This window comes from Pelmatolapia mariae, linkage group LG1, assembly GCF_036321145.2.
Source record: "Pelmatolapia mariae isolate MD_Pm_ZW linkage group LG1, Pm_UMD_F_2, whole genome shotgun sequence".
NCBI lineage: Eukaryota > Metazoa > Chordata > Actinopteri > Cichliformes > Cichlidae > Pelmatolapia > Pelmatolapia mariae.
The window spans coordinates 23,316,343-23,341,590 of NC_086227.1; the positions used below are offsets into that span (position 1 = coordinate 23,316,343).

General features: G+C 40.4%; 3 protein-coding genes across 7 annotated transcripts; 2 read left to right on the forward strand and 1 right to left on the reverse strand.

The window, feature by feature from the left end:
- Nucleotides 1-325: 325 nt before the first annotated feature.
- On the reverse strand, nucleotides 326-11,761 carry gfod2 (glucose-fructose oxidoreductase domain containing 2). 5 transcript variants are annotated; one of them, XM_063476456.1, is made up of 3 exons: nucleotides 11,652-11,761; nucleotides 6,455-6,814; nucleotides 326-4,601 (listed from the first exon to the last, which is right to left on the reverse strand). In XM_063476456.1, exons 2-3 carry the CDS (start codon nucleotides 6,705-6,707, stop codon nucleotides 3,706-3,708), a joined length of 1,149 nt encoding a protein of 382 aa, XP_063332526.1. In that variant the 5' UTR covers nucleotides 6,708-6,814; nucleotides 11,652-11,761; the 3' UTR covers nucleotides 326-3,705. The 5 variants fall into 5 exon arrangements, with proteins under 5 accessions (XP_063332526.1, XP_063332516.1, XP_063332490.1 ...); XM_063476446.1 differs by lacking the exon at nucleotides 11,652-11,761 and adding an exon at nucleotides 11,366-11,474; XM_063476420.1 differs by lacking the exon at nucleotides 11,652-11,761 and adding an exon at nucleotides 8,271-9,507.
- Nucleotides 11,638-14,381, forward strand: thap11 (THAP domain containing 11). Its single transcript, XM_063476471.1, has one exon. It carries the CDS (start codon nucleotides 11,638-11,640, stop codon nucleotides 12,466-12,468), a length of 831 nt encoding a protein of 276 aa, XP_063332541.1. The 3' UTR covers nucleotides 12,469-14,381.
- A 4,016-nt stretch (nucleotides 14,382-18,397) lies between these two features.
- nrn1lb (neuritin 1-like b) lies at nucleotides 18,398-24,337 on the forward strand. Its single transcript, XM_063476484.1, has 3 exons — nucleotides 18,398-18,779; nucleotides 21,678-21,825; nucleotides 23,195-24,337. Exons 1-3 carry the CDS (start codon nucleotides 18,725-18,727, stop codon nucleotides 23,496-23,498), a joined length of 507 nt encoding a protein of 168 aa, XP_063332554.1. The 5' UTR covers nucleotides 18,398-18,724; the 3' UTR covers nucleotides 23,499-24,337.
- The last annotated feature ends 911 nt before the right edge of the window (nucleotides 24,338-25,248 follow it).

Genomic DNA, 25,248 nt, shown 5'->3' on the forward strand with positions numbered 1-25,248 from the left:
TGCCCTGCACTTGCTAGAATTAGTATAGATCAATGGAATGATTTTCTCTTACTGCAACACAGTTTGATAATAATAAAAGATAAACTGGCATCTCTTAAATTGATTGTCTTTGGCATATTCTCACACTCCACATGTTCTCAAACAAGCTGGAGTGGCTGATGCTATGCCATCAGATTACAGCACAATAGTTCTAATGTAACCCTCACTTTATATGTTTTAAAGGAGCATCAAGGTTGATGGAGGTTTTTTTTTCTTTTTCTATGCTTAGCTTGCCTTGCTTCTTCACAGTTAACACAATGAACAAACTCAGATTAGACAACAGGTGTTAAACAAAGGCAGCCGTTTTTATTAAAGGAAATATCTGTCAAGCAGATGAGCATTACAGTTTCCCTACTTTAAAGCAACACATTAGTGCTTAAAAAAACAGGTTTAAAAAGAAGTTCACAGGCTGAAAACACAAAAAAATGGCAAACTTTCTCCACTTGAGCTTACAAATAAATACAAAAAGTGTTCTTCAGCGAGCTGGCTGGACGCTACATGCATCACGCTGTTTATTAAATATGTGGCATCATATCATTCTCAGTGCAAAAACAACAAAACAACTATAGATAAGAAGATGATGATGAATGCTGGAATGTATTTTAGTAGTGTGAGATTATGGAACATCCTGCAGGCAAACGTGACATGCTTTGTGTTTTATAAAGACATTTAATGTAAACTCAACTTCCTGTTTTTGTAAAGCACTGTTGGGACAGCATGAAGTAAGAGTGTAACGGGCATCTGTTTATATCTGCAGATCCTGCGTGGTGCTGAAGAAGGGGACAGACACGCCAGACCAAAGCAGTACACACCCCCTGTCACTTCCTGCCACACCAGCGTTAGCAACAGTGAAGCCACGATTTGTTAGGATAGTCAGCAGAGGTAAGAAGCAGTGAGCGACTACAACACCTGTGAAGCTTGTCTGGCTCGGAGCACATTTACACTTTCACACAGATCAAATCCAGTGATTTCACTCAATAAAAACATCAGTACAGTTTCTGAACGACTGGTGACCCCACATGTGTTAAAAAAAAAAAAAGAAGAAGTACAGTTTACTTCAGTGCTTAACAAATGTAAACACACCTTAAACACAAACTTTAAAACCACTCAGGCTTTGAATCAAATACATCTCAGAGTTTAACACTAAACACTGTGAATGCTATGAAGAGCCGGCTGCTACTTTAATTTTCTGCTTTGCAGCCTGTAGGCTAGTAGAAGCTCTCTGGTTAAATGGATTATGATCAGTGTGAAGTGGAAATCAGGTGCCAAGAACATCTCCAAAACACTCCCTGAGACACAATCCAAATAATCCACTGACGTTTGATCTCAGCAGTCATTGTTTGCCCAAAACATCACAGAAGAAAACCCAAACAAACAAACAAACAAACAAACAGAGCATGTGGGAATGACTCCCCCTAAGCATCCTAGCTTTTATTTTCAATGTTGTTGTCATCTTATAATCTATTTGATAAATCCATGCACAGTATAAAAGATGGACATAGCTACTGTGATGCTCATAACAGCTTGCCAATCACAAGCTGCTAGCTAACCAGCATACCCTCAAAAATCTTTTTATCTGACACAAAGAATGACCAAAATTTAGAAAACAGACGTAATCATTTATTTAGTGTGACCCAAAATGAGTGACTCAACAGGAGAGTGTTTACACAGGTCAAATTCAATGGTCATTCCCCCCACAGTATTGCAGGTTTTGCCTTTAAAAATAATTCCGTTTATGGCACTTCCAGGCTGGCTTCAATTTTTAGACTTGAAAGCTTCGTTCATCTGTTATGCTGTCTATGAAAATACACATCAAAATAAACTGGAAATACCAATTTAATATGGTGATCGTATTCCATAAGGTCTACATCCTTATGGAATACTATCAGTCCAAAATGGAAAAACAGGTGCTAAGCGTATGCACTAAAAACTCCCTGAGGCATAATTCAGTTATGCAACAGGACATGGCTGAGTCATCCATCCTAGAGTAGAGCTTTTATTTTGAATGTTTATAATGTACTTTGGTAAAACTGTGACTGCTGCTCTGTCTGTGCAGCAGGCAACTGCACACTTTCTACATCCTCTTTTCCAGCTTACAGGAGTAATAGTTCAGTATACATTTACAGTGGGGAATTCAGGGGCATTGCTACAGACTGTTACTTTATTCTCTACATAGCTTATTTTACTCAATCCCTGGTATCATGTAAGTCATGGCCATTTTGTAACAAACACATTACTAAGCCTCTTTTTTTCAAATGTCTAAAATATACTTATTACATGGTGAAAAATAAAATAGAAAGTAAACTGAACACAGCTCCATTATACTTGCTCTAATTTGAGTTCTATCAGAATCACAACGGGTCATTTGTTAGTCAAATCACCCGGCTGCTGTGATGGTCACAGTCATGGCTGAGGTAAACACTCCCTCTTTTATAAAAAGGTGCTGTTAGTGTACATTAACACCAATATATTTCCATTCAAACATATTAAAGTCTAAATTTTATCTACAGTAGAGAATCACATGGTGTTCCAGTTTCCCTATACCCTATAGTAATACACAGCATCATTAATCACCTGAAAAATGGTGAGTGAACAAATCTTTCTGTAGCTACAGTACAAAACTTTTAGCACAGGCGCCAGCTGGTGAACTGCAACCAATATGCTGAAACTTACAGACCAGGATTTGCAAAGTGGGGGAAAGGATCCTTGACCCAGAGCTGAAGGCTCAACAAAATAACTATCTATGAATCCTAAAACTCTGCTGTACCATCAAAAAGGGTGTATATACAAGCTGAGACTATTAATTCAGATAAAATAGGCATACTGTACCCATTAATCCCTCTCACGTTATCAGCGGGCCAAAACAAACTCAAATATGACTGAGACACTCTTTTCAATCAGTCCTGAAACCACTGACTTCTTGCAGGGTTCAATGAACTGTTTCTGCTGGCGCATGGTTTATTAGACAGCGAGCCAGCCGGTGGTCATGGAAATATTAGACTCAGCTCAAACTCTCTGGTGATACCCAAACTTTAAAAGAAAAAACAACAACAACAAAAAAATATTAAAAACAATAACCAGAAAAAAAGGGATGTTCAGGGGTAATGCACTTATTCAGACTTCATAATTGTTTTCTTTCTATATTAATAAATCAAAAGAAACTGCTCATAAGTTGAGAAAAACAACAACAACAAAAAAACCCCAACAACCTCAAACCATTTTTTAAAATTAAAATCTACTATTGGCTAACAACTAATATAGGTCTAGATCCTTTTTTAGCCGAAAATCTGAAATCATGACTCCGCAACTTCAAGCTAAGAATGAGAATAAAGGCAGCGTAAGGTGACTGCCGGTGGGGCACAGGGAGCTTTTAACACGTTTAAATGAGCTTTACAGCTATGGTAATGTTTTCTGTTGAGAATCAGAATAATAGAGCTGTGGTTTACAAATTTAGTGTACAAACAAATCACATCTGTGAGGGTTCAAGCATTCACAACACAGTCAAATAAAAAAAAATTATGTTCAAATTGTGACAAGAGTGTTAAAAAAAAAAAAAAAAAAGCCAAGTAGTCATGTGTCACATAAAAGGTCGAAGCAGTGGACTTGAAACATTCAGAGCTCCGTTTTGTCAGACATGCAGTAGTCGCACTGGGTGAATTAACAGATCTAGTTTTTGTTTCTCTTGAGAGCCTCACACAGGTTCTGGTTTGGATCAGGTTCATGACTCATGATCTCAACACACTCCCATTCTCCGCTGCTGCTGGACCGCTTCACCGCCTCCACCACCGTCTGCACGTACAGACCGTCCTCAAATGTTGGTGCAGTGGCAACTGGTCCCCGTGCCCAACACCGGCGCTCCTCCTTAGCCTGAAAAGACTGCCTCAGCGCCTTCACCATGGAGCTCAGGCCCTGCAGGAGAGGCAGGGGCATTTCTTTTACCTCTGGTCCCACCCAGCCGTTGTCGCCTACCAACAGCTCCTCACTTTTACTCCCGTTGCGTTGCCCATACAGTTCTGTCCCTCTGGCAATTAATCTCCCAGTGGATCCAACTACCATAACCTCATGTACAAACGACCCCGGCATGTTGAAGTTTAGGGTCACAGTGCAGCACACGCTACTGGACCCTGTCCCACCCATCAACATTTGGAAGAAACAGAAGTCGTCGCTGGTGACGCGGCGTATCCCTCGGATCAAACCGTTTTGCTGCACGAAGGTCCGCAGTAAACCATGCACGCGGTGTGCCCGAGTGCCAGACAGGTAACTCAAAAGGTCAATGATGGCGGAGCCAACAGTGTGAAGACCGCCTCCTCCCATCAGCTCCTCGCAGGTCCAGCCGTACGACTGGTCCAGCAGGCTCGGACCATAGACTCGGACATCACACACCTGCAGTTCGCCCACATATCCCTCCACCAGCAGCTGGCGCATTGCAACAAAAGCTGGCAGGAAGCGCAGGGTGTTACCCATAATGCTGAGCAGCTGTGGGTAGTATCTGGCTGCAGTGACCATCTTGAATGAATCCACAGCAGTTGCAGCTTTCTCACACACGACATTCTTACCGATACCTGAAGACAGACGGAGATTCAGCAGTTATTAACTTACTGCACTGATCTTTGGCGTAGAGCCAATGAGAACAGATTTCACACAATTTATTTTACATAAGCTCAGACCTGCAGCAGTTTCAGTTCGGTGCATCTATCAGAGTGTGCATTTGATTGCTTTACTGTTCATTTCCTCATATTAGGTATGAATAAACCAAAATTATGTGACGGCATCTAGTGAGTGCAGCGTTTGTTATACATTTTAAATCAGACCTCACTAGCCTTTGGAATTGGTCCCATGGATTAGTCCCTCAGCGGGGAAACACTCAGGAAGTTGCAACTAAAACAGGAAACTGTGGTCAACGCTTAGGAATTCCATCAGATACAGTAAGCCCTGTATCAAGTCCCCTTTGATTGGGAAACCTTGTTGATTATGTTTGCTTCAGTCTACTGCTGACAGAATTTCTCTCTTTTTAAAAAAAATTTGTAGCTACACTTGCTGTTGATCAAGGCTTCGATCACCATTAATCACACTTCAATAACAAACCCTGAAGAATACGTTACAGAGGAAATGCGTTTGAGATCTGACCTGCCACACCCAGCTGCTTCAGGGCACGAGCCGTTTTCACACACAGCTCTGAACTTTTCCACACCTCACCTGATGAAGCTGTATGTGACACAGCAAATGTTTAACATAGTCAGAATGGACACTGAACGATCTCCAGCCTACTGGGACAAACGGTGCGTGATGGTTGACTGTTCTCGTGTGGGAACAGCACACATAATTGTTTGGTGAAGTTCCAGCAAATGAGTGGGCACTCATGTATGCTGCTTCTTGCATGCTCTACCCAGGCAGTTCCCTTGCTTTAAACAAATGCAGTATTTCCAGCAGTGAGAATGCATCTAAAGTAGACCATCACCTGGTGTGTGCTACATGTGAGGTAGGGCAATCACCACACTTGAGTTTCCTGACAATCCATGGAGGTCATGTGTGAAAACAGCTACGGGTGCTAAATCGCAACCAGACCCAGAACTGAAACTTGAAGGGTTTCTATCTGACACATCTGGCTTGTGATGAAGCACAAATAAGTGGAGATACCCCCAGAGGAGCTGTATTAGGATTATAGTCATTACAGGTGGAAGCAACTAATAATACATTCCCCAAAATAACGGCAATATCATGATACTGAGTCCTACAGTTCTGGACACACTGTAAAACAAACATAGAAGATACATCAAATACCTGTATAACTAATAAAAAAATGTCCCTAATGAGGCTATCAGCAGTAATTATATATTTATTCGCCACACTGTGTGTCTAATCAATATTTTTCAGTTTAATTAGTGTGATTAATAATGCCACCGATGTGCTTTGCCCTGCTATCTGTGCTGTCTGCCATTTTCACCGTGTGAGTTTCTTCTTCACTGTAGCTTTGACTTTACCCTCAGTTGATTAATAAGCATCACCACAAGCAGGCATGAGGCACTGGTCAGTGTTTCAGAACACTGCATGTTTTCATTAAAATTTTGTAATTTGGTACCAGAACACTGATAACTTGAAAGCATTATTGCAAGAGGAAGAAATGTGCAATACTAACATGTTAATCTTAATATTTCAACCTTCATTTAGGGTGTTAACTCTTGAGACGATTTCTTTCATGACATACTAAATAGGGCACTAAATAGGGTTAGTGGTAGGAGAAACTGGAGGCCCTGTAGAAAGCCTGCACAAGAACAGGGAGACCATACAAACATTGTACGAAAGAGTGTTGCCTGGATTTAAACCCCTCTTGCTGTGACAGTGCTAATAGCTCAGTCACTATGCTGCCAAACACACTGTGTTATATTATGTTATATTTGTGTTTATGGAGTCTTACCCAGTGCCTTGACTGCTATCTGCCTTGTCATGGATGGTGGAATATAGATGCAGACAAGGTCAACATCTTGATGCAGCAGGACGTCGTCAGATCGGCTGGTGTGAAACGGGATGCCGAGCTCCTTTGCCAAGCAGCATGCTTCCTCTTCGCTTCGCCCCCACAGTGCATGAACCTCAAAGCCTTCTGCTTTTAGCAGTGGGACCAGCACTCGGGCCGTACTCCCCGTGCCAAATACACCGACTCCCGGCAGCATGGTAGAGCTGCTCGGTGGGACCCTATGTGTGAACCATCGCCAGTCACTCCAGCACCTCAACAGCAAATCATCCACTAGCTTTTCAAGGCCTGTGCTGTTGAGTTAGCCTATAAAACAATTAACAATTGAACAGTTAAAGAACGATCAACCTTTATCCAATAACATAACAAAATCCTGGGAAATAAAAAAGCTCTTTGTGAATGCAGCACTAAGAAATGAGAAAGAGTAGTGAATAAGTGCTTTACCCATTTATCCCAGCTTTATTGACTGTATCTGCAGGTCTCGTGAAAGTTCAGCCCAGTTTTTCTTATCAGACCTCTGTGACAGGCTCTCACGCCATGTCCTGCCACATACTTAACATGCCTTTCCTCGTTCACACCCACTGAATGTCAATGTCATCTTTTGTCTTTCAACCAGGCTAAACATAAAAACCAGCAGCCAGAACAATCTAATCATTTATCGCTCACTTGATGTTGTTCTGAAAGTTATAAATCACCTGAACCAGTATGAGTTTACTCCCTTGTTTTCCTGATCTGGAATGATAATAGACTGGTGACTGATTTAAATAGCAGGCCATATCCACATTAAATACATATGCATAAAAATCAACTAAGCTGAAAAACATACACAAAAACACAAAAAATATATCCTTTTAATTCAGAGGTTTTCCAAAAACTTTAATTATAATTCAAAGTAAAAAGTGAAACTGATTTATAAACATTAAATGAACTAAATGTACCACTACAAAGACTACAGTCTTTGGGGACTGAATGTGGACTCTTAGGGAGAAGTAAGGGGGGAAAAGGAAAGGAATATGCTGAGAGGAGAAACAGCAGAACAGCAGCTTTGGCTCAGGTGTGAACTTCTCTCACTCCATAAATTGCTGTACCTATTTTCCGTTTTCCTAGCAAAATATAAAGAAATGCGGGGTGGGTCCATATTTAGCACAGTGCTATATAGGTGAACAATGAGCAGGCCTACTTGCTGACTCTCCCTGTGGCCATTATGACTGTACAACAGAAGGGTGACGGAGGAAAGTCTGCGTGCCCCTGCACCTGCATTACCTGTGCCACCTTTGGGAACCTTCTCTGGTTTAAACCGCATCCGCGCCAGGCTAAAGCAGCTGAATGCAGCTGAAGTCTCTCACACACCGACAACACTGGCAACTGAGCCGTGCCGAGTCAGCTAGACAGATGAGATATCAAAGGCATGACACACGGACACGTCGCTTTCTGAATCAGAAGTAGTAGCTCGGGATCAGCCATATGTCATAAAACACTGCAAACTTCCTCAAAGTGGCCACGTCTTCGTTTCAAACACGCGTACTGCTACAAGTGCACACACACCTACACACACACACAGTGAGCTAGCTAAACAGTCAGGTTATTGATAACGTTAGCTAGCACGTTCAGCTAGCTGGCCAGACAACCGCAGAGCGTGCACATAAAACTCCCAGTAAACGCAGATACTTCTCGGGCTCACTGTTTAGCGTTAAAGTATCTACAAACGGGTATTATTTAAAACAAATCCCAAGTGAAAAGTAAGGAAACGTTAACGACCTACTGTATTTGGCAGCACAACATCAGCGACGTCGGAAGGTGTCGAGCCGGGCGCTGCCCAGTTGCTAATGGTAACTTCAGCAGCAACAGCAATACTGTGACGGGAACCGGACATACTAAAGCGGTGAAGATAGGTCACCGGCGGAAAATCAACACGGGGGACACATAGGAAACACGTTACGTTTAAACACAAAGATACTAAAAGTTTCACAAAACCTTGCTTTTAAAGATATTTTTTTAATTAATGTATTAATACGTCTTACGAATAAAATATGTGCCCTTGCTGTTAAGGCATTACTTGAAGTTTCAATAGTTTTCCCATGATTCAGTGCGCTACCTGTACAAATCCCTCAGTACGTCGACTAGTTTCACTCGTTTAATCTAAAAATTTTCAATTCAGTTTTATGTAAATCGCAACAACAGTTGCCTCAAAGCTTCTTGCAAGTGGGCAGTCGTCTTGAAATAGGCCTACCCCAAAGCAGTTATCTGACTTGTTATTTTAAACCATTACCAAAACTCAAGGCGTAGCTACCAGTCCAATCTAAATATATCCACAAAATAATTTGCTGGCTTTGAGACGAAATTAAGGTTTAAACGGTTAAAAACTCTCTTAAAACTCTCTGAAAGTTATAGCCTAATTCTACCACGTTTGCTATTGCAGTGTTTTCCCTTGTATTTCAGTTACTTTAGTGACATCCCTCTCATATAATGTCTCCGGTTAAATGTATTTCGATAATTTATTCTGGTTAATTTTATTTGACAGTATTAGTTACAATTGCACAGATTTCACAGAAACAAACTCAAATATATATTCAATATTTGTTCGTGGAGAATCAATAGTGATTTTTGTTTGTTTTTGAATGGAGGGCCAGTAACATATGTTTCAAATAACCAGAGAAGTGCCCTGATGCAAGTATAATAGCAGGACCTTGCTTATTGCAACGCAGATACCATTTTAAATGTATCTTTTTTCCCTGATAAGAACCCATTGTTAACTCTCAGTTCATCTGTTGGCACCATGAGCAACACACGGGACTTTAAACTTGTAGAGGTGTGTGTGAGCGCTCATGTTTAATGCTGCTGTTGGCAGGGGTGACTTTGGTTTACATTCTTTTGCCTCAGCTTTTTCAAATACAATTTATTTTTAAAAATACTTTTAAACTTTGGTTTTTACTTTGTGAAATGATCTTGGATGAATACGGTATAAGGTTTATTTGGCTGCTACAGATTTACAGTGTGTAAATAATAAACTAAATCTGCAGAAATAGCTGTGTGATGATGATCAGAAAAGTGACACCTGCAGCGTCCAAATCCACAACCATCCAGCCAACCACTAAACCAGCACAGGAGTGCAGGAAGAGTGATCTACAAGGCCATCAGGTGGATGATAATGGTTACTACCACCTGGACAGTGTGGCAGTTGACATGGAAAGATGAACAAACAATCCAAGGAAACAGACTGAAAATCAGTCTAACTTTAAATTAGTGAAAAATACCTGTTGATACCTTTTTTGAAATTCTCATAAAATACACACATGATATATCACCATGAGTAAAGTAAAGTAAAACACATCTGGACCACAAATCACTCCACATTCTCTATTGTTCACTGATTTCACCGTATTTGCATTACAGTGCAGAGGTTTGGGGCAATACTTATAAATGTTCGCTATCATCAATCTTCATATTGCAAAAAAGGTCCATAAGGATAATCCATAAAACTGGCTACAGAGATCATACAAATCCGCTATTCTTAAAATCAAAAATACCAAAATTCACAGACCTGGTTCATTTTCTCACGGTACAAATTATATATAAAGTAATAAACGACCTACTTCCTGACAATATTCTCAAATTGTTTTCTAAAAGGAAACAGGGATACAATTTGAAGGGGGAATTAAATTTAAAACATCCCTGTATCTGTACAACACTACAAAGTTTTTGCATCTCTGTGTGTGGAGTGAAGCTGTGGAATAGACTAAGTGAAGAACTGAAGCAATGTCCCAGCATGACTCAGTTCAAAAAGCGGTTCAAAATTGTGGTTTTTGCAAAGTAAAGAACGGAGGTAGGGCTCTGATCGGGTGTTCTCACCCACTATTTTCACAACAGTGATGCGTATATATGTGTAGGTGCACAAGTATGTTTATATAAGTATATATTTAAAGTATAAATGTAAAAATATAAAAATAGATAAATAAATATAAAACACATGTAACATGTAATGTAATTGTAATGAAGAATTTCTGATGGACAGGGAAACAGGAAGAAAAAGTGTAGACTAGACTATTGTTTGTCTCTTTTTTTCTGTTGTTGTACTATTTTAACATGTTCAAAATAAAGATACAATACAATACACCTTCTGTGGATGCTTATTAGATGTAAGCTGATTAGATATTTATACTGGTGGGGATGCACTGTTTCTATTATTGACGGTGATTTGACCCCAAAATATGACATTTACTGATGACAATGGCTGATGGTGTGATTAAGGGGGATAAAAGTTATAGGGTGAGACAGAGGCCTATGATCTGCTATAGCAACACCTAATAGGGCAAGCCAAAAGAAAAAGCAGAACATTAAATTATTAGACTTGAATTTCATAAAATTGGTCCATCTAAAAAGTGTTTTATTCTCCATGGTTATTTCTGATTGCATATATGTATTAATCAAATTTTACAGTATTGTTATTCTGTATTTGAAGTTTTCCCCCAATTAGACTTAGGTTGCTTTAATCAGTTAATCATCAGCTGTAACTGAAAACACCTTAGTTTGTGATTCTAAAAATGATTTTCCTTTGAGAAGAAAATAGAAGTCTGTCTGCATCTATATAAAATATAGTTGTTTTACATTAAAATACAGCGTTTGTTTTAAAAAGATCAATAATTAATTAAGTTCTTTTTTTTTTTTTTTTTTAACACGTTGATAATATTTTCTTTACACACACGCCTACTTGAACGGTGTCATTACACACACTGACCAGCAGAGGCGTTATATCACTAACGGTTATGGACAGGAAGCGCAAGGAATTGTGGGACTTTTAGTTCTCAGTGGGGGACGATTACCCTGATAACAGAGCTAAGAACAAGAAAAAACATTTACCGTTGAAAATAAAACAGCAGCCGTGAATTCAGCATATGCAAGAGCTTCGTGTGCTCCGCGGCCGGCTAATCTCGGATGGATTTAGTCGTCGTACGAAGGAGAGCGCCTCACTTTTGCTAAAAAATAAACAGGAAGTTGTTAGCGTTGTGGGACGTGTAGTTCCGCTTGCAGGCCGCCGAGCTTGATAACATAGCATAGAATAAAGAAACAAAAATAAAATAATCTTAAGTTCACCCGAAGGCCGCAGATTTAGCCTCGGCGCTGAAGTAAATATGCCTGGGTTCACCTGCTGTGTCCCCGGCTGCTACAACAACTCGCACCGGGACCGGGAACTGCGCTTCTACACGTTTCCTAAGGACACCGCTCTCAGAGAGCAGTGGCTGAGGAACATCTCCCGGGCCGGGGTCAGCGGCTGCTTCAGCACCTTCCAGCCGACTACGGGGCATCGAGTCTGCAGCGTGCATTTCGCCGGCGGGAGGAAAACCTACAGCATCCGGGTGCCGTCCCTCTTCCCTCTGCGAGGGGTGAATGAGCGCAGGAGTCGGCGGGGCAGAGGCAGGAAAGTATCCGCGGCGGTTCCCGCGCCCGCCGCAGCTGCGACCTCCGGAATTGTTGTCACCAGCTCCGTGCTGGGCAGCACCGCAGAAGGAGCCGAGGCCAACGCAGGCGGGGAAGCGAGCGACGACAGCATCACCGTGGTGCAGATAGGCCAAAACGGGGAGTACTTGGGCACCGCGCGACTGCCCGTCCCAACGGAGGGGACATCTTACACGGGGCAGGTCGGCGGTACAGCCGAGGTAACGGCTGGCGACTCCCAGGTGGACACCTCATCTGCGGCGGCACCCGTGCAGTATGTCAGCGTGACCAGCAGCCCCCTGGACCACTCGTACTCTCTGACCACTGGCACCACGTCGGCCGAGCTGCTGAGGAAGCTGAACGAGCAGCGGGACATCATCGCGCTCATGGAGGTGAAGATGAAGGAGATGAAGGCGACCATCCGCCAGCTCCGGGTGGCGGAGGCCAAGCTGCAGGAGGAAGTGCGGGAACGGGACCGGTTGCTGTACGGCCACACGGTGGCTGCTAACGTTCGGAAGAAAATCTGATGGGATGGGTGAACATCCCCGGAGACGAGCCGTTACACAGACTCAGACTGACGGAGAGCAGGAGACAGCAGATCCAGCCCCGATTTCTACGAAACTGAGAGCGATGACAATTTATTTTCAAGTAGAGCTGATTTTTATTTTTATTTTTATTTGCGTTTTAATTTTTTTGTAGGCTGGCTAGCTGATAGTAATAAACTTATTGCTAAACTAATTGAAACATGCACAGTCTGCCTCTGGTCTGCAGCCAAACCAAGATCGCATGAATCCATTCAAACGAGACTCGTAGTTTGCACAGACTCACATTTCAGACTTATTTATGACGGGACAGACTGAGGGGACACCGGCGAAGAACATGCTCAAAACTGCCTAGCTGCATAAAGTGTTTTTTGTCCATAAGCTGTTTTTGTTTTGTTTTTCCAACCGAGTTTAGGAGCTCTTGTTGCAAAAAAAAAAAAAAAAGGATAACAAGAACACCCCACAATAACATGCAAAAATGCGCCAAGATGAAGTATCTATAGGATTTTTTTTAAAACCAAAACACTAATCTTGGCCTGCTTATGGTTGTAGTGAACTAAATAAAACTCTACCACGACTGTTTCAGAGTTGCCTTTAAAGGTACCTTAAGGTTATTTCCATTATTTTTGTTGCTAGAGGTATTTTTGCAACTGAGAAGAAGAAAAAAAGACTTGAAGAAATTCCTCAAAGCTTTAAAGGGCACTTAAAATGAATTGTTATTAAAGGATTCTTCTTGGGGACGTTTTTTCCATAGTTTTGGGGAAGCAGCACCTACTTCTTTTTCATTTTTTGGGTGTGATTTAAACATTTTACGTGCCTCTTCACTATTCTCCACACAGATGTTTAGTGGCCACATATTTGTCCTGTTCATCAGTGTTTTAAGCATAGGCTATTACAAACATTTCATATTTTTGAAGCTGATCTGGCAGCTCATTGTTTAAGACTGGCAAGTTATTTCTCAAGCCAACAAGCATTTTGTCTCAGCAGCATTTTAGAGACTTCTAGTGGGAAAAAAGGATCCGACAGTGTTTCTGTTGTTTTCTTTTTAAACCTTCATTGATATTGGGGGGGTGGTTTGGCTCATGTGATCTCATCCCCGGACTGCGGTGAGAGGTTTGTTTTAGAAAAAAAATGACATGAAGATTTTCAGTGGCTCTTGTAAGTCATATTACAAAGTTTTTCAGCTGTGTTGAGTTGTGGACAAAATAATAAAATTTGTATGAAATAAACTTATAAAAGACTCGTGTTGGAAACCTTACAGTTTACGATCGTCGCGTAAAGTGCAGTGATCCTAAAATTATTCACACCCAAAATTTAATTGGATTTGAATTTTCCTGCGAGTGGGTGACAGGTCTGGTCTGCCAGTTTACATCATCATCATCATTGTTTAGCACTAGTGGTGCCTTCACAGATGCACAAGATAGATAATCTGTGCAGATTAATAGCTCTGCATCATAGAGATGCTGACTTTGGGTCTACAAATCTCTCTCTTTAGCTCACAGGATGCATAGTATTACTTCTATCAGGAATTTAAAATTTTGAGTGGTCAGAAAACAGCTTTATATTTTACGTCATTGTCCAGGCTGGATCTCAAGAACATATTAGAGTTTTTGGATCTTCTTTGTGTGTTTTCTTTTCTTTTCATGTCAGAGTTTTAACTTGCTGTTGTGGCTCTGTTTATAAACCCGTGCTCTGACTGTTGTGTGAATCCAGCACCACCTGAAAACCTGAATGTGATGGCCATCTTTGGCCTGGTGAAATCATCTTATTACACTGTATGTTAAATTCTATTTCTAAATGCCTGAGAAGCTGTTTTACCAACTTAGCTAAAGTGAGTGAGAAGTGTTTCTGGCCCCACAGTATTTTGTTGCTCTTCCCCAAAGTTTTACACAGTTTTTTTCTGGCATCACATTCAGAATAACAGAGATAGGACTTTATTTACAAAAATAAATCTCGATTTTATTGCACAAAACTGAAATTTCTAATCTAATATTGCACAAAGAAAACAAATGAAATGTTTTCTTCTCGCTTAAATGTAATGAGTGCCTTCTGTTTACGGCTTACACTGAAACTGGGTTGTATAATGTCAGAACAAAAGATGAATTTTTTATTTCTCTCTCTCTTTGCTAGCATAAATAACAAGCCTAAACTGATTAAAGGACCAACTCACCAAAGAGAAATCACTCCTCAAAAAATGATCTCTAGTCGTATTTTGCTTCAGATTTACTAAATTGTTAAATTAAGACCCAATTTGTCAGTAAATGAGGCCAATTACTAGAAAATAGTGGATTCAATTACACATTCTGACTTCTTGCTTTAATGCAAATGTGATTTTATTTTTAAAACAGCAAAGTGTCATATTTTAGTTGACTGGAGGTCAAAGAAACTGATTCTTCATCTTGTCCAGTCCAGAGTTTCAGGACAGGAATAATCATCTGTACAGTCTGACTCTGAAGCATGATTTTTACCCTCTAGATGGCGCTGGGATAAAAGCTTGAAGAAGAGAAGCTTCAGCTCCTCTCTTTATGACCTAATTTGCTTGATCTATCTATGTGTGTCTGCTGGTCAATCTGATGCTCATTTGCTTAATTGTTACAGATTTTAAGGAAGTGAAATGCTAATTATCTTAACACGAACATAGGCATGTAATGCAGTTCCACCGCTCACACTGGAATGGGTAATTTTTGAACACCTAATGTATTAATGTGAAACAGAGAAAGGGGGAGCGATGGATGAATGGATGGACAGAGAGCATTGGAAAGAGCGAGGATCCAGATCCTAATCTCATCTGGATTTATCTTTTCTACTCCCTACAGTGTTGCGTAAGGCCTTAATCCAATGCTGTCAATCAAACTTACACAACTCTATCTTCCTTCTTGATGGCTGCTGCCGTTTACCACTGCAATCAGGCCAAATGACATCTTTTCAAGGCAGGTTATCAATTATGAAGACATCGTTTTATGTGAATTAGGTACAACAATGAAAGCAACATGTGATTCTGAAATCCACTGAAATAAGACTTTCTGTATATAAACATGGAAAATCTTTGAAGTGTGTCAGAAAGGGTGCCTTTATTATAAGTAATCCAGGTCAAAGTTGATAGTTTTGCTGGTCGTGATCTAAAAATATTAAGGAAGCAATGTTAGATTTATAGAAAAAAGTTGCATGACATCCTTTTGCAATTTCCTATAGCTATATAATAATCCACCTTTATCTTTCAGTGTGTGAGTTTAGATCAGGCGGGGTCATCCTCGGACAGCTGACAGTCTGCAGGATTGCCATTTAAAAACTCCGTCATATCCTACTAATGCTGCTACTGCATATTTTGTTTTTAGTGTGAATACTTAGTGTGCTACATGTATATCAATATTCACATCTTGTGTATATTGTCTTACTTGTAAATTGAAATGCTTGAAACATTTTCTACTCTATTAATTAGACTTTCAGTTTCCTTTAGGAACGTACTTTTTGATAATAATAATTACTGAATAATATTTAATTATTTTAATAATTCTTTTGACATTTTATATTGAGCTTCTATTCATCAGATTGTGTTTAGATACTTTGTGACACTTTAAAGCTTTGACTTCCTGTATTAAAAGAATAAGAAAAAACTACATTGTCCTTTTAAAACAAATCGAATAAGGAATATTATATCTGGAATCTTCTGCAACCATCGTCTCAACTGCTTATGACAAAGCAAATCGCAGCTCTCTGCAGAGCTGTCCAGGAAAACGCTGGTGGAATCATCACACAACAAGCTGGGTGTCCTGCGTGAGGCAAACAGGACAGTTTCGCAACAGCAAAGTAACCGTGCATGGATCACGGCTCTGAGCTAAGTGAGTGAGCAATGAAGAAGAGGAGGAGGAAAACAGTCAGCGCAGCACTTCACAAAAGTTGTCAGCAAGAGTCCTTTTTGAGGAGAATTTGACAACAAAAGTCTCATGTTTTCAGTGTGGATTGGTTTTAATTTAAACATAAGGTCCAAACATTTAAATATAGCCTCAGGATAAACTGCAGCCGTTCAGGGGTGTGGCATATTAGGTCCCTGAACACAGTGAAACTCCCGACATTGACTCCCATCAACATGCAGCAATAATTTAAGTTAAGTCTTATTTGATTGGTCCTGCCTATAGAAACCCTGAAGACTGAACAATATAAAGTCCTTGATTTGGACAATCACAAAGCATGTAAAACATGGACATCACTTCCAAATCTCAAAAATGAAGCCAAAGTTCTTCAAAGCATGCAGTCTTTGGCCAACAGAGGGCGACTCCTGTGCTTACAAAAAAAAATAAGACTGAATACAATTTTGGGGGTAAAACAGTCCTTCAGATCCTTTAATCTGTGAGCCTCTTTCCTAACTTTACGGTTTCAGTTGCTAGTTTTGCGTCTTACATAAAATGGTATTATGTTTACTTTTAAATCTGCGGTCCCTGTTAGAGCCAAAAAGGAGGTTGAAGGAAGGTGTGAGAGTGCACACCCCCCCCCCCCCCCCCCCTCATAATTTCCAGCTTCACAACATCAGGACAGCAAAAGTGCTCAACTTAAGGATTCACAATTGTACTTCACTAACCAGTGGGTGATGTTACTGTGAATACATCCATTGTTTAGCTATATATAAACAATGGAATTTTTTTTTTTTTACAATAGCAAAAAAATCTAGATAAGTTCACCCAGTTTGCAGTGCAGTGAAAAAGTATCTGCCCTCCTCATGATTTCTTTATTTATTTCATTTTTGTCACACTTGCATGTTTCAGATATAACCTGATTATATACAGAACGCTCAAGCTTTAGAACATGAACTGACGGCCGGACATTCTTCTTCTTTCGTCCAGGTCCTGAAGCAGCAAAGCAGGCAGGCCCAGACTAACTCTTGACCACCACCATGTTTGACTTGGTACGATTTTCTTTTTAAGAAATGCTGTGTTAGTTTTATGCCACATGTAACAGTAACTCAAACCTTCCAAAAAGGCAAACTTTCGTCTCGTCAGTGCAAAGAATGTTTTCCCAAAAATCTTGGGGATCACAAAGATGTTTTTGGGCAAATGTGGGTTCTTTCGAGACTTTTTGGAAGAGTTATTGAAGCGCTTCTTTGGTAACAGTGGCCCTTCCTGGGAAGGTTTACCACAGTTTGAAGTTTTCTCCATTTGTGGATAATAGCTCTGGAGTCCCAAAGCCTCAGAAGTGTCTTTGAAATCTGACATCTTTTTCATGGCACCGTAAATGTTGCACATCTGCAATATAACATCGCAAAGAGATGAATTTGATGAGCTAATGCAGATGTTTCCAGGAAGACTTTTTGCCAAAGTAGCTCCAGTGATGTATCGATTCAGGGCAGCAGCTTGGGACACAGACAGATTACTCTGCAGTTGATGGTTGTTCTAAGCTGCAGATTAACAATGGGTTCCTATTCCTCCTGTGTCGGTATGCAGATGTCAACCAGGACTTATACTAATGCACAGAGTGTGAGCCATCTGGGAGGGTGAGGAGGGGGATGTAAGATGGAATTGCAAGGAAGTCAAGGAGTAAAGATCACAATCACCCATTTTCAACAGTTTAACAGTTCTGTCTTTGTCTCTTATTGTCATAACCCAAAAAGCGGATGAATTCTCTCGTGGGCTGAGGCTATTCCCAGAAGGCGCTGTGGAACCACATTGGACTCCCAGGTGAGCCTGATTGTGTTATCCTCACTGGGATGTCATCCATCTGTGCACAAAAAAATCCTCCTGCCTCCTGACACCTTTAATAATGGTTTGTTTCACTGTTCACTTACAAAGTCTCTGTTCAATGGTTAAAATAGATTTTTGCAACAGGTAGGTGTTTCACAAGTGTGAACAGCAAAATCATTATAAGATCATATATCTGGGTTTCAAACAAATGTTCCAAATACTGAAAACCGGAAATGAGAACACTCTAATCCACTGTGCTATGATGTGATGCTCTCATTGGTCTGTTGCTCCAAGCCTTCCCAGTGCACACACACACACACATACACACAAGCACAACATCCTCTTACTCTCTGTGATGCATTGGTCCCTTTCACTGTTAATCCAGCTGGGTTGTGCCTCCGTGCATTGCTGCACTTTTGCCATCTGATAAATTCCCCACGGATGGTCGGAAAAATCACATTTTAGGCCAGAAATTTTGCACTTTTTGGATTTACGTCAAGTGGGAGCTTCACATCAGAGCCTCTTGCTCGGGGGTGGTACTCGGCTCCACGGGACTTCTGAGCCAAACAATGAAGTCCCATCCAGGTAGCTCGACGGTGCTGCTGCCCATCGCCCTCTGCCTCAGTAAGGAATTTGCCGTACTCTCCAGTTGTAGTGTGACCGTGTTGTACGTGTTTGTGTGCAATCCAGTCTTGTGGGAAAACTTTGTAAGTGTTGAGTGTGCTCTTCACTGCCCCAATTTTGTCCTGCGTCTGTATGCGGATATACATTTTCTTTGCACTTTCAGGTTTGTCAGAAAAGGTCCAGAGAAGTTCAGATGGCTTATAAGGGATGTTCCCTTCAGCTTGTTCTGATATTAATGAGAAAGGTTTTACAAATGCGCTTACCTTAATGAAATGCTCCCCAGGCTCTTTGTGTGTGTGTGTGTGTGTGGGGGGGGGGGGGGGGGGGGCATGCAGAAAGGTGTACAACATTGTGTATTTGAGTGTGAATACCAATGGAATGAAACTAAGTAGATTTAGCTGAGGACAAATTGGAGCCTTCTTCTCATACCACGTTATATTTCTGCTACAACACATATTGAATTTTATCTAACCTTTACTTTACTGTAATATCTTTCAGATTAAAATCTTTTTTCCAAGCACACATTGATTAAAAAAAGGAAACAATAAAATAGAATAAAATAGATACCCAGTGCAATGCAGGTTATCAATTACACTCTTCAGTTACAGAATCTTTCTCCCAGGGAAACAAAACCATTTATCTTAGAGATAAAGATTAGATTCAATTTTTTTTATTTGCCATTTGTACACATACACTAAGTCTGGGCACACAGGAAACCATGTGCAGAGCTTAGAGTCAGGGTCAAATAAATAGTCTTCAGAGCAGACTATATTGTGTTTTTTACTTTGCTACATTTATTATATTAGTATTAATGTTATTCAGTATTTGAATTATGTAGATTTGAGCATATATAACATAAAGAACACACAAAATATGTTTTTATCACAAATCAAACTACTCAGAAGTTCATAAAGGTACAGCTGAAATGATTAACTGATTAACCACTTTTTCATTTTGTGCTCAATTTTTCTGCTACTCTTATATTTGTTCAGAGTATCTGTGGCTGGATTTCTCGCAAATTTTTTAAAAAGGGTAAATAAGTTGATGCAGAAGAAAATAATCAGTTTCAGAAGAAGCTCAGGCACCCTGTAAGATGCTTGTGACAATATTTATTATTGTATAAGTTATATTAAATATATTTATTATATATTATTTTATATTTTATGTTATTATCTTTATATAATATTTTTATTAATAGTAAATAATGCAAATTCTGCTTCCACCTTGACTGTCCTAACATTATAAAGGTTTTTGGGGTTGACTTTTTAACATAGCTACATAATGCCCTTGAATAATTGGCAGAAGGATGTTTCTGCAGAAAATTAAGGCATTGCACTGAACACGACCTTTATCCTTTTGCATATAAAAGTCACAACATCATCATTTTATCTCCATTTGTCATTTGTGTGAAATTCTGTCTTAATCGGAGCTACTGAGTTATCACAAAGCAACATATTTATTGAGGTCACAATGTCTTTGACCTTTGAGTGCAGAAATGTAATCAGTTCATCCTCGAGTTCAACTGAACATTTGTGGAAAACACGAAGAAAATCCCTGGAGACATTGTGCTCATGAGAACACTTTCCAACAACCTGGAAACATAATGCAATCAGCCGTGACTGCCAGTGGTGGTGAGGCGTGCAACCGCATTTTATGAATGAAGCTCATTTGTGGAAAAATCTACCAAGTTACATGGAAATTTTGCAACAGGAATTCATTACATTTTTGCAGAGACAGCTATTAAAAAACATCTGCAAAGAAACAACACAGAGAAGCAAAAGCATAGAAAAAACATCAGGGCTTTAATGATGCAGCTAATAACGTGCACTGGCATTAGGCAGAACCAAGGTAGTCTTAGACTGATTGAATCACAAAAGTTCCAAGTGGCGTGTGGAGAAAAGGCAAAAATGTCCGAGGTGTCACCAATTTCTGAGCTAATTTTTTAGACAAACGGTTTGTTTTTGCAGTGCATATTTAACTTTTGTTTTATATCCTCTGGTCAAATGTATACAGAGAGCCAGATCTCCTTTAGGATTGCTGTTTAAGCTCTGTTCTTTAATTCAAATATCAATGCTCCAATATTCAGTGATATATAAAATAAGATCAGTGTTCTTTACACCCTGTGTAAGCAGCTTGTCCAGAGCCAACAGTAGTTCTGAACCACAAAGGCAAAAATTAGACAAACTGCACTCAGTCACATCCAGTACATTAGAAAGAGAGCATCCAAATTTCTGTGGAAAGCCTGGAGCCAGAAAAATGAAGGCTGGTTTAGCATCAGATTGATGTTTATGGTTTTAGGGCTGACCCTGGAACAGCTCATCAGGTCTGCTGGCAAACGAATGTGTTCGAGGTCAACGACAAACTGAAAGCGATCTTGCAGTACAGATTTACTCTCACCAAATCAGTGCTCCAGTCAGACCTTGTGTCTCAGCTTTTCAGGAAGGTTTCAGTGAAAACTCAAACTACATAGGGACATGTTTTGACATGTTATATGTGGACTGACCGATGCAACCATACAGCTTATACATGGCTTTATAGTCCTACATGGAATTTGGCTCTGAGGGTGTATAATCCCTCCAGATGAATGGAATACAACATATTTCTATATCTGTTTGATCCATCTAAGCACCTGATGGATCACGACTATGAACATACAAACACTGTATTCAAATCCTCAACAATCTAGTGGTTTTATTTTTCTCCCATCATAACCTTTTAGTTTAGTAACACTGTATTTACAGTCTCCTCATGTATGCATTCATTTCTTCTGCACTGAAAAAAGAGGGTTTTATATGTCTTTAGTGCCCAACTGTGAGAAGAGCATCGACCTTCTTTAGATAAAATGATCTTTTTGTAGTGTTCAAATATGCTTGTGTCTTGTCTTTCCCTCTCCACCAGGCTTGGTCCCCGTGTGTCTCAGCGCCGCAATCCCTGTTTCATGTGGTTCCATCTACAAGCGCTTTGCTCAGTGTTTACTCACACTCGGGGACAGTTTAGTGGACACACAAAAAGAGCAGAGCACACAGGACATCGATGCCATCTGCAGGTGTGTGTTTGTGTGTGTCAGTCTGTCAGTGCACGGTACGACTGTTAATCTGTCTTGAAGTTGCTCTGATCAGTTTTTATAACACCACCACCAGAAACTTTCTATTCCAAAACATAGCAAAGCCCTGCTTTGTAGTCTTTTTTAATGTTATGTTAATGAGACTTGAAACTAGTGACTGAAACCACAGACCCTTTGGGAAAGTGTTCACTGAGGTCACAGATCAAGAGCTGAAGGGCTGTGTTTCTATAAACCACTACTGACGTTTTGCAGACAAGTGTGGTGCATTTTGTCCTTTCAAAATATTTTTTGGACTCACCTGTTTTTAATGCACACCAACCATGTTATCGCAGGATGAATTTATGAATCAAATTTAGATTTTCAGTTCCAGATAAACAGATCTGACCAATCAGGCCACTGCATCTGGCAACCAGTGAGCTTGTAGGTCAAAATGTGAGTGATCTGGAATTGGTAAGATAATACTGCTTTACCTCAGACACACTGCTAGTTGCTGCTCTGGGTCAACTGGCTCTCTGCAGCCTCAGAAGTTGTTACAAGTCCTCCAACAACTGCTCAAACTGCCTCATTGACATCCTTAAATATGTATGAAAGCAGCCTTCTCGTGAGAATCAGATGAATCTCAGTTTCTTACAATTTTTGTTTAGAAACATCAGGGCCAGCTCATCAGTGCTTCATATACTCAGTTGTGGTGCATTTTTGAGGAAAAATGCTTCACAAAAATATATTTACAGTGTGTACACGTCACACAAACTTGCTTCAGAAAGATTTGGATTTTTGGTTGGAGATTATGTATCGGAATTTCAGGAGCAGGACCACGCCTCCAAACGCGCTCCTTCCGGTTGTCATCTATATAGGTTCCCCCAGTGCTGCAAGCTGTTCATTCTCGTTTACGTGCCCCACCCTCCCTCCCTCCTTGTTTTCAGTTCTTTAACTTCTTCATTTAGTGCATGGGGATCTGCCAGGCCTGGGAGCCATCGCCAGTCCCCCTGTCCAAGCATTCACTTTTACCTACTAAAAACACTGTCACACCTAAAATGAGGACGTGGGCCCAGCGAGTGAAATAGTTTTTTTTTTTTAACAATGCGCTGTGTGTAAAGGCCTTAAGAATAAACATATGAAGCTGGAAGTAAACATAATAGGTCTCCTTCGAATTACCAGAAAATGAGCTGTCTTAAGTCTGTGACCCAAAAGTGATGTCAGAGGGTCCTGCAGGACACCAGAGAAGTGATAAATCACAGGAAGTCAGCTACTTATCAGCGCTGTAGTAATCTCATTACTTTAACATACTGGGTTAATATTTATGTTATGTGTTGGAGATGCTAACCTCTCTTCCTGTCCTGGTTCTTTCAAGGTCCTGGAATGCATTTCACGTTTGTGCCAACTCAGCTCTGGCCGGCTGTCCTGGAGAAGCAGCAGCTGTTTGGGAGTCTCTAAGACAAGAGTCCAGGAAGACAGAGTTTTCTGGAAACCTCTACAACATGTGCGCCAGCCGCACAACGCTCCCACCCAGCACCGTGCCTGCAGCTCAGAGCCCCCCCACATCCGACCAGACAAACCAGGAAACACTGAAAGGGCAAACACACAAGCACAGCCCCACGCTCTTCACTGTACTGCTCCCTGCGTGCGGCATGCTGCTAGTTCTGCTCAGGAGTTAGTTAACCCATATTAACCCTTCGGTCAGAGTGATGCCAGCAGGCCGTCACAGTCCTGCTGCCCCTACAATCCAAACAAACAAGGGCACACAATCCATACAAGTCACTTTCATCATAATCCTTAAATAAGGATTGCTATAACTGGATCAGTTTGAAATGTTTGGTTCAGTACACTAATACAGCATTGAAGCATTGAAAAAATTTGAAGACCTGCCTTCTGTCAGACAGAAGTCTCTTACATGAAGTGCACCAAGTTTTCAATCACTGCAAGAGTTTAAATGATTTTGATTAAATTCGCACGATCTAATATTTATTATTCTGTTATAGAAGAACGAACAGTTAATATAAGGAAGAATAAACCCTTTCCCCACATCTCTTTAATGAGGCAACTTAGCTGAAAGAAAAGCTCTGGTTATGAAAAATATATATCTTTTAGCCCTGCTGCAGTTCATCACCAGTGTCCCATGATTTGAGGACAAAGGAGATTTTGAGGCATGCTGTAACGCCAGGTGTTCAGATCTGCGTGCGACCTAATCAGGTGTGATCCGGAGGAGAGTATTATCAGCGAGGGGGGCGAAGCGTGTTTTTGTGCAGTAGGTTTAAGTCATCACCCTGTTTGACTGGTTTAACGACATGAAATCAGATTTATGTGATGACAGACTCTCTGATGTGCTGCTACATGTTATTATTTGTATAAACAGAGTTATTTCATGTGACTTTAACCCAGTTTAAAGAAGTCTCCTGTGGGAACAGTGTGCACATGTCTCAATAAAATGCACAAAAAGCATGCAATAAACATTTCCTTGGACAGTAATGAAGAATAAAGGACAACAAGCACATTAGTCAGCAGTCTGAGTCTCTTTAGTGTGTAATTGTCATTTGTAAGAATGTTTTTAATTTCTTTCACTGGTTTACACATCACTGGTGTATTTGCTGCATCATATTCTAGTTTTGCATTATTTAGTGGGACATGCAACTTTGCATCACTGTGATTTTTCACCATGGAAGGTATGTTAACATACATGACACAATCCTGCTGAGTGATTGAAACTATTACTTATCCTAAAATCAAATGCTTTGAGTCAGGTTTTATGTGTGTGTGTGTGTGTGTGTGTGTGTGTGTGTGTGTGTAATCTTAATACCCTTAAGCTGTTTCATAACAGCAGAGTCATGATTAATCTCATCTATCTTTATTTATCCACTGTGTAGCAGGTTGCACCTCAAAACACTTAAAATCAGTCTCAGTGGCCTCAGAGCAAATAAACACCGCAGGTAGGAAGACTTGAACATCATGTGAGGAGTGATGACTGATGCTGTGGCAGTCACTGGAACCTCAGGTGGACCTTAAATACCTTTAATATTTATCAACCACCAGATTATCCAAATCTCGCAGGTTAGCCTGACCAGCGCTCTTTCATAGTTTTAAGTGTGTACGTCTCATTCCATTTGCACTACAGATTTATCTGATTCCAGTTTTGGCCTGAAATCCATCAGACTGCTATCAAAAAGCATTTTGCTCTGTCTAAAAATACATATATAAAAGCCAGATTAAAATCCTGACTAGTACACGAAGACTGAATTTCAATGCGACCCTCAGTGAGTCTGCACATAACATGGCAGGTCGCCACAAACAGAAAGGGGAAAAGCTGCCGTGCATAAAATGAACACATTTTAAAAGCAGTCTTTTAGTTTGAGCAGGAATCTAAAGTTGGAGTGTTTGTCAAAGAGTGCAAAACAGACAAGACAGTGTGTT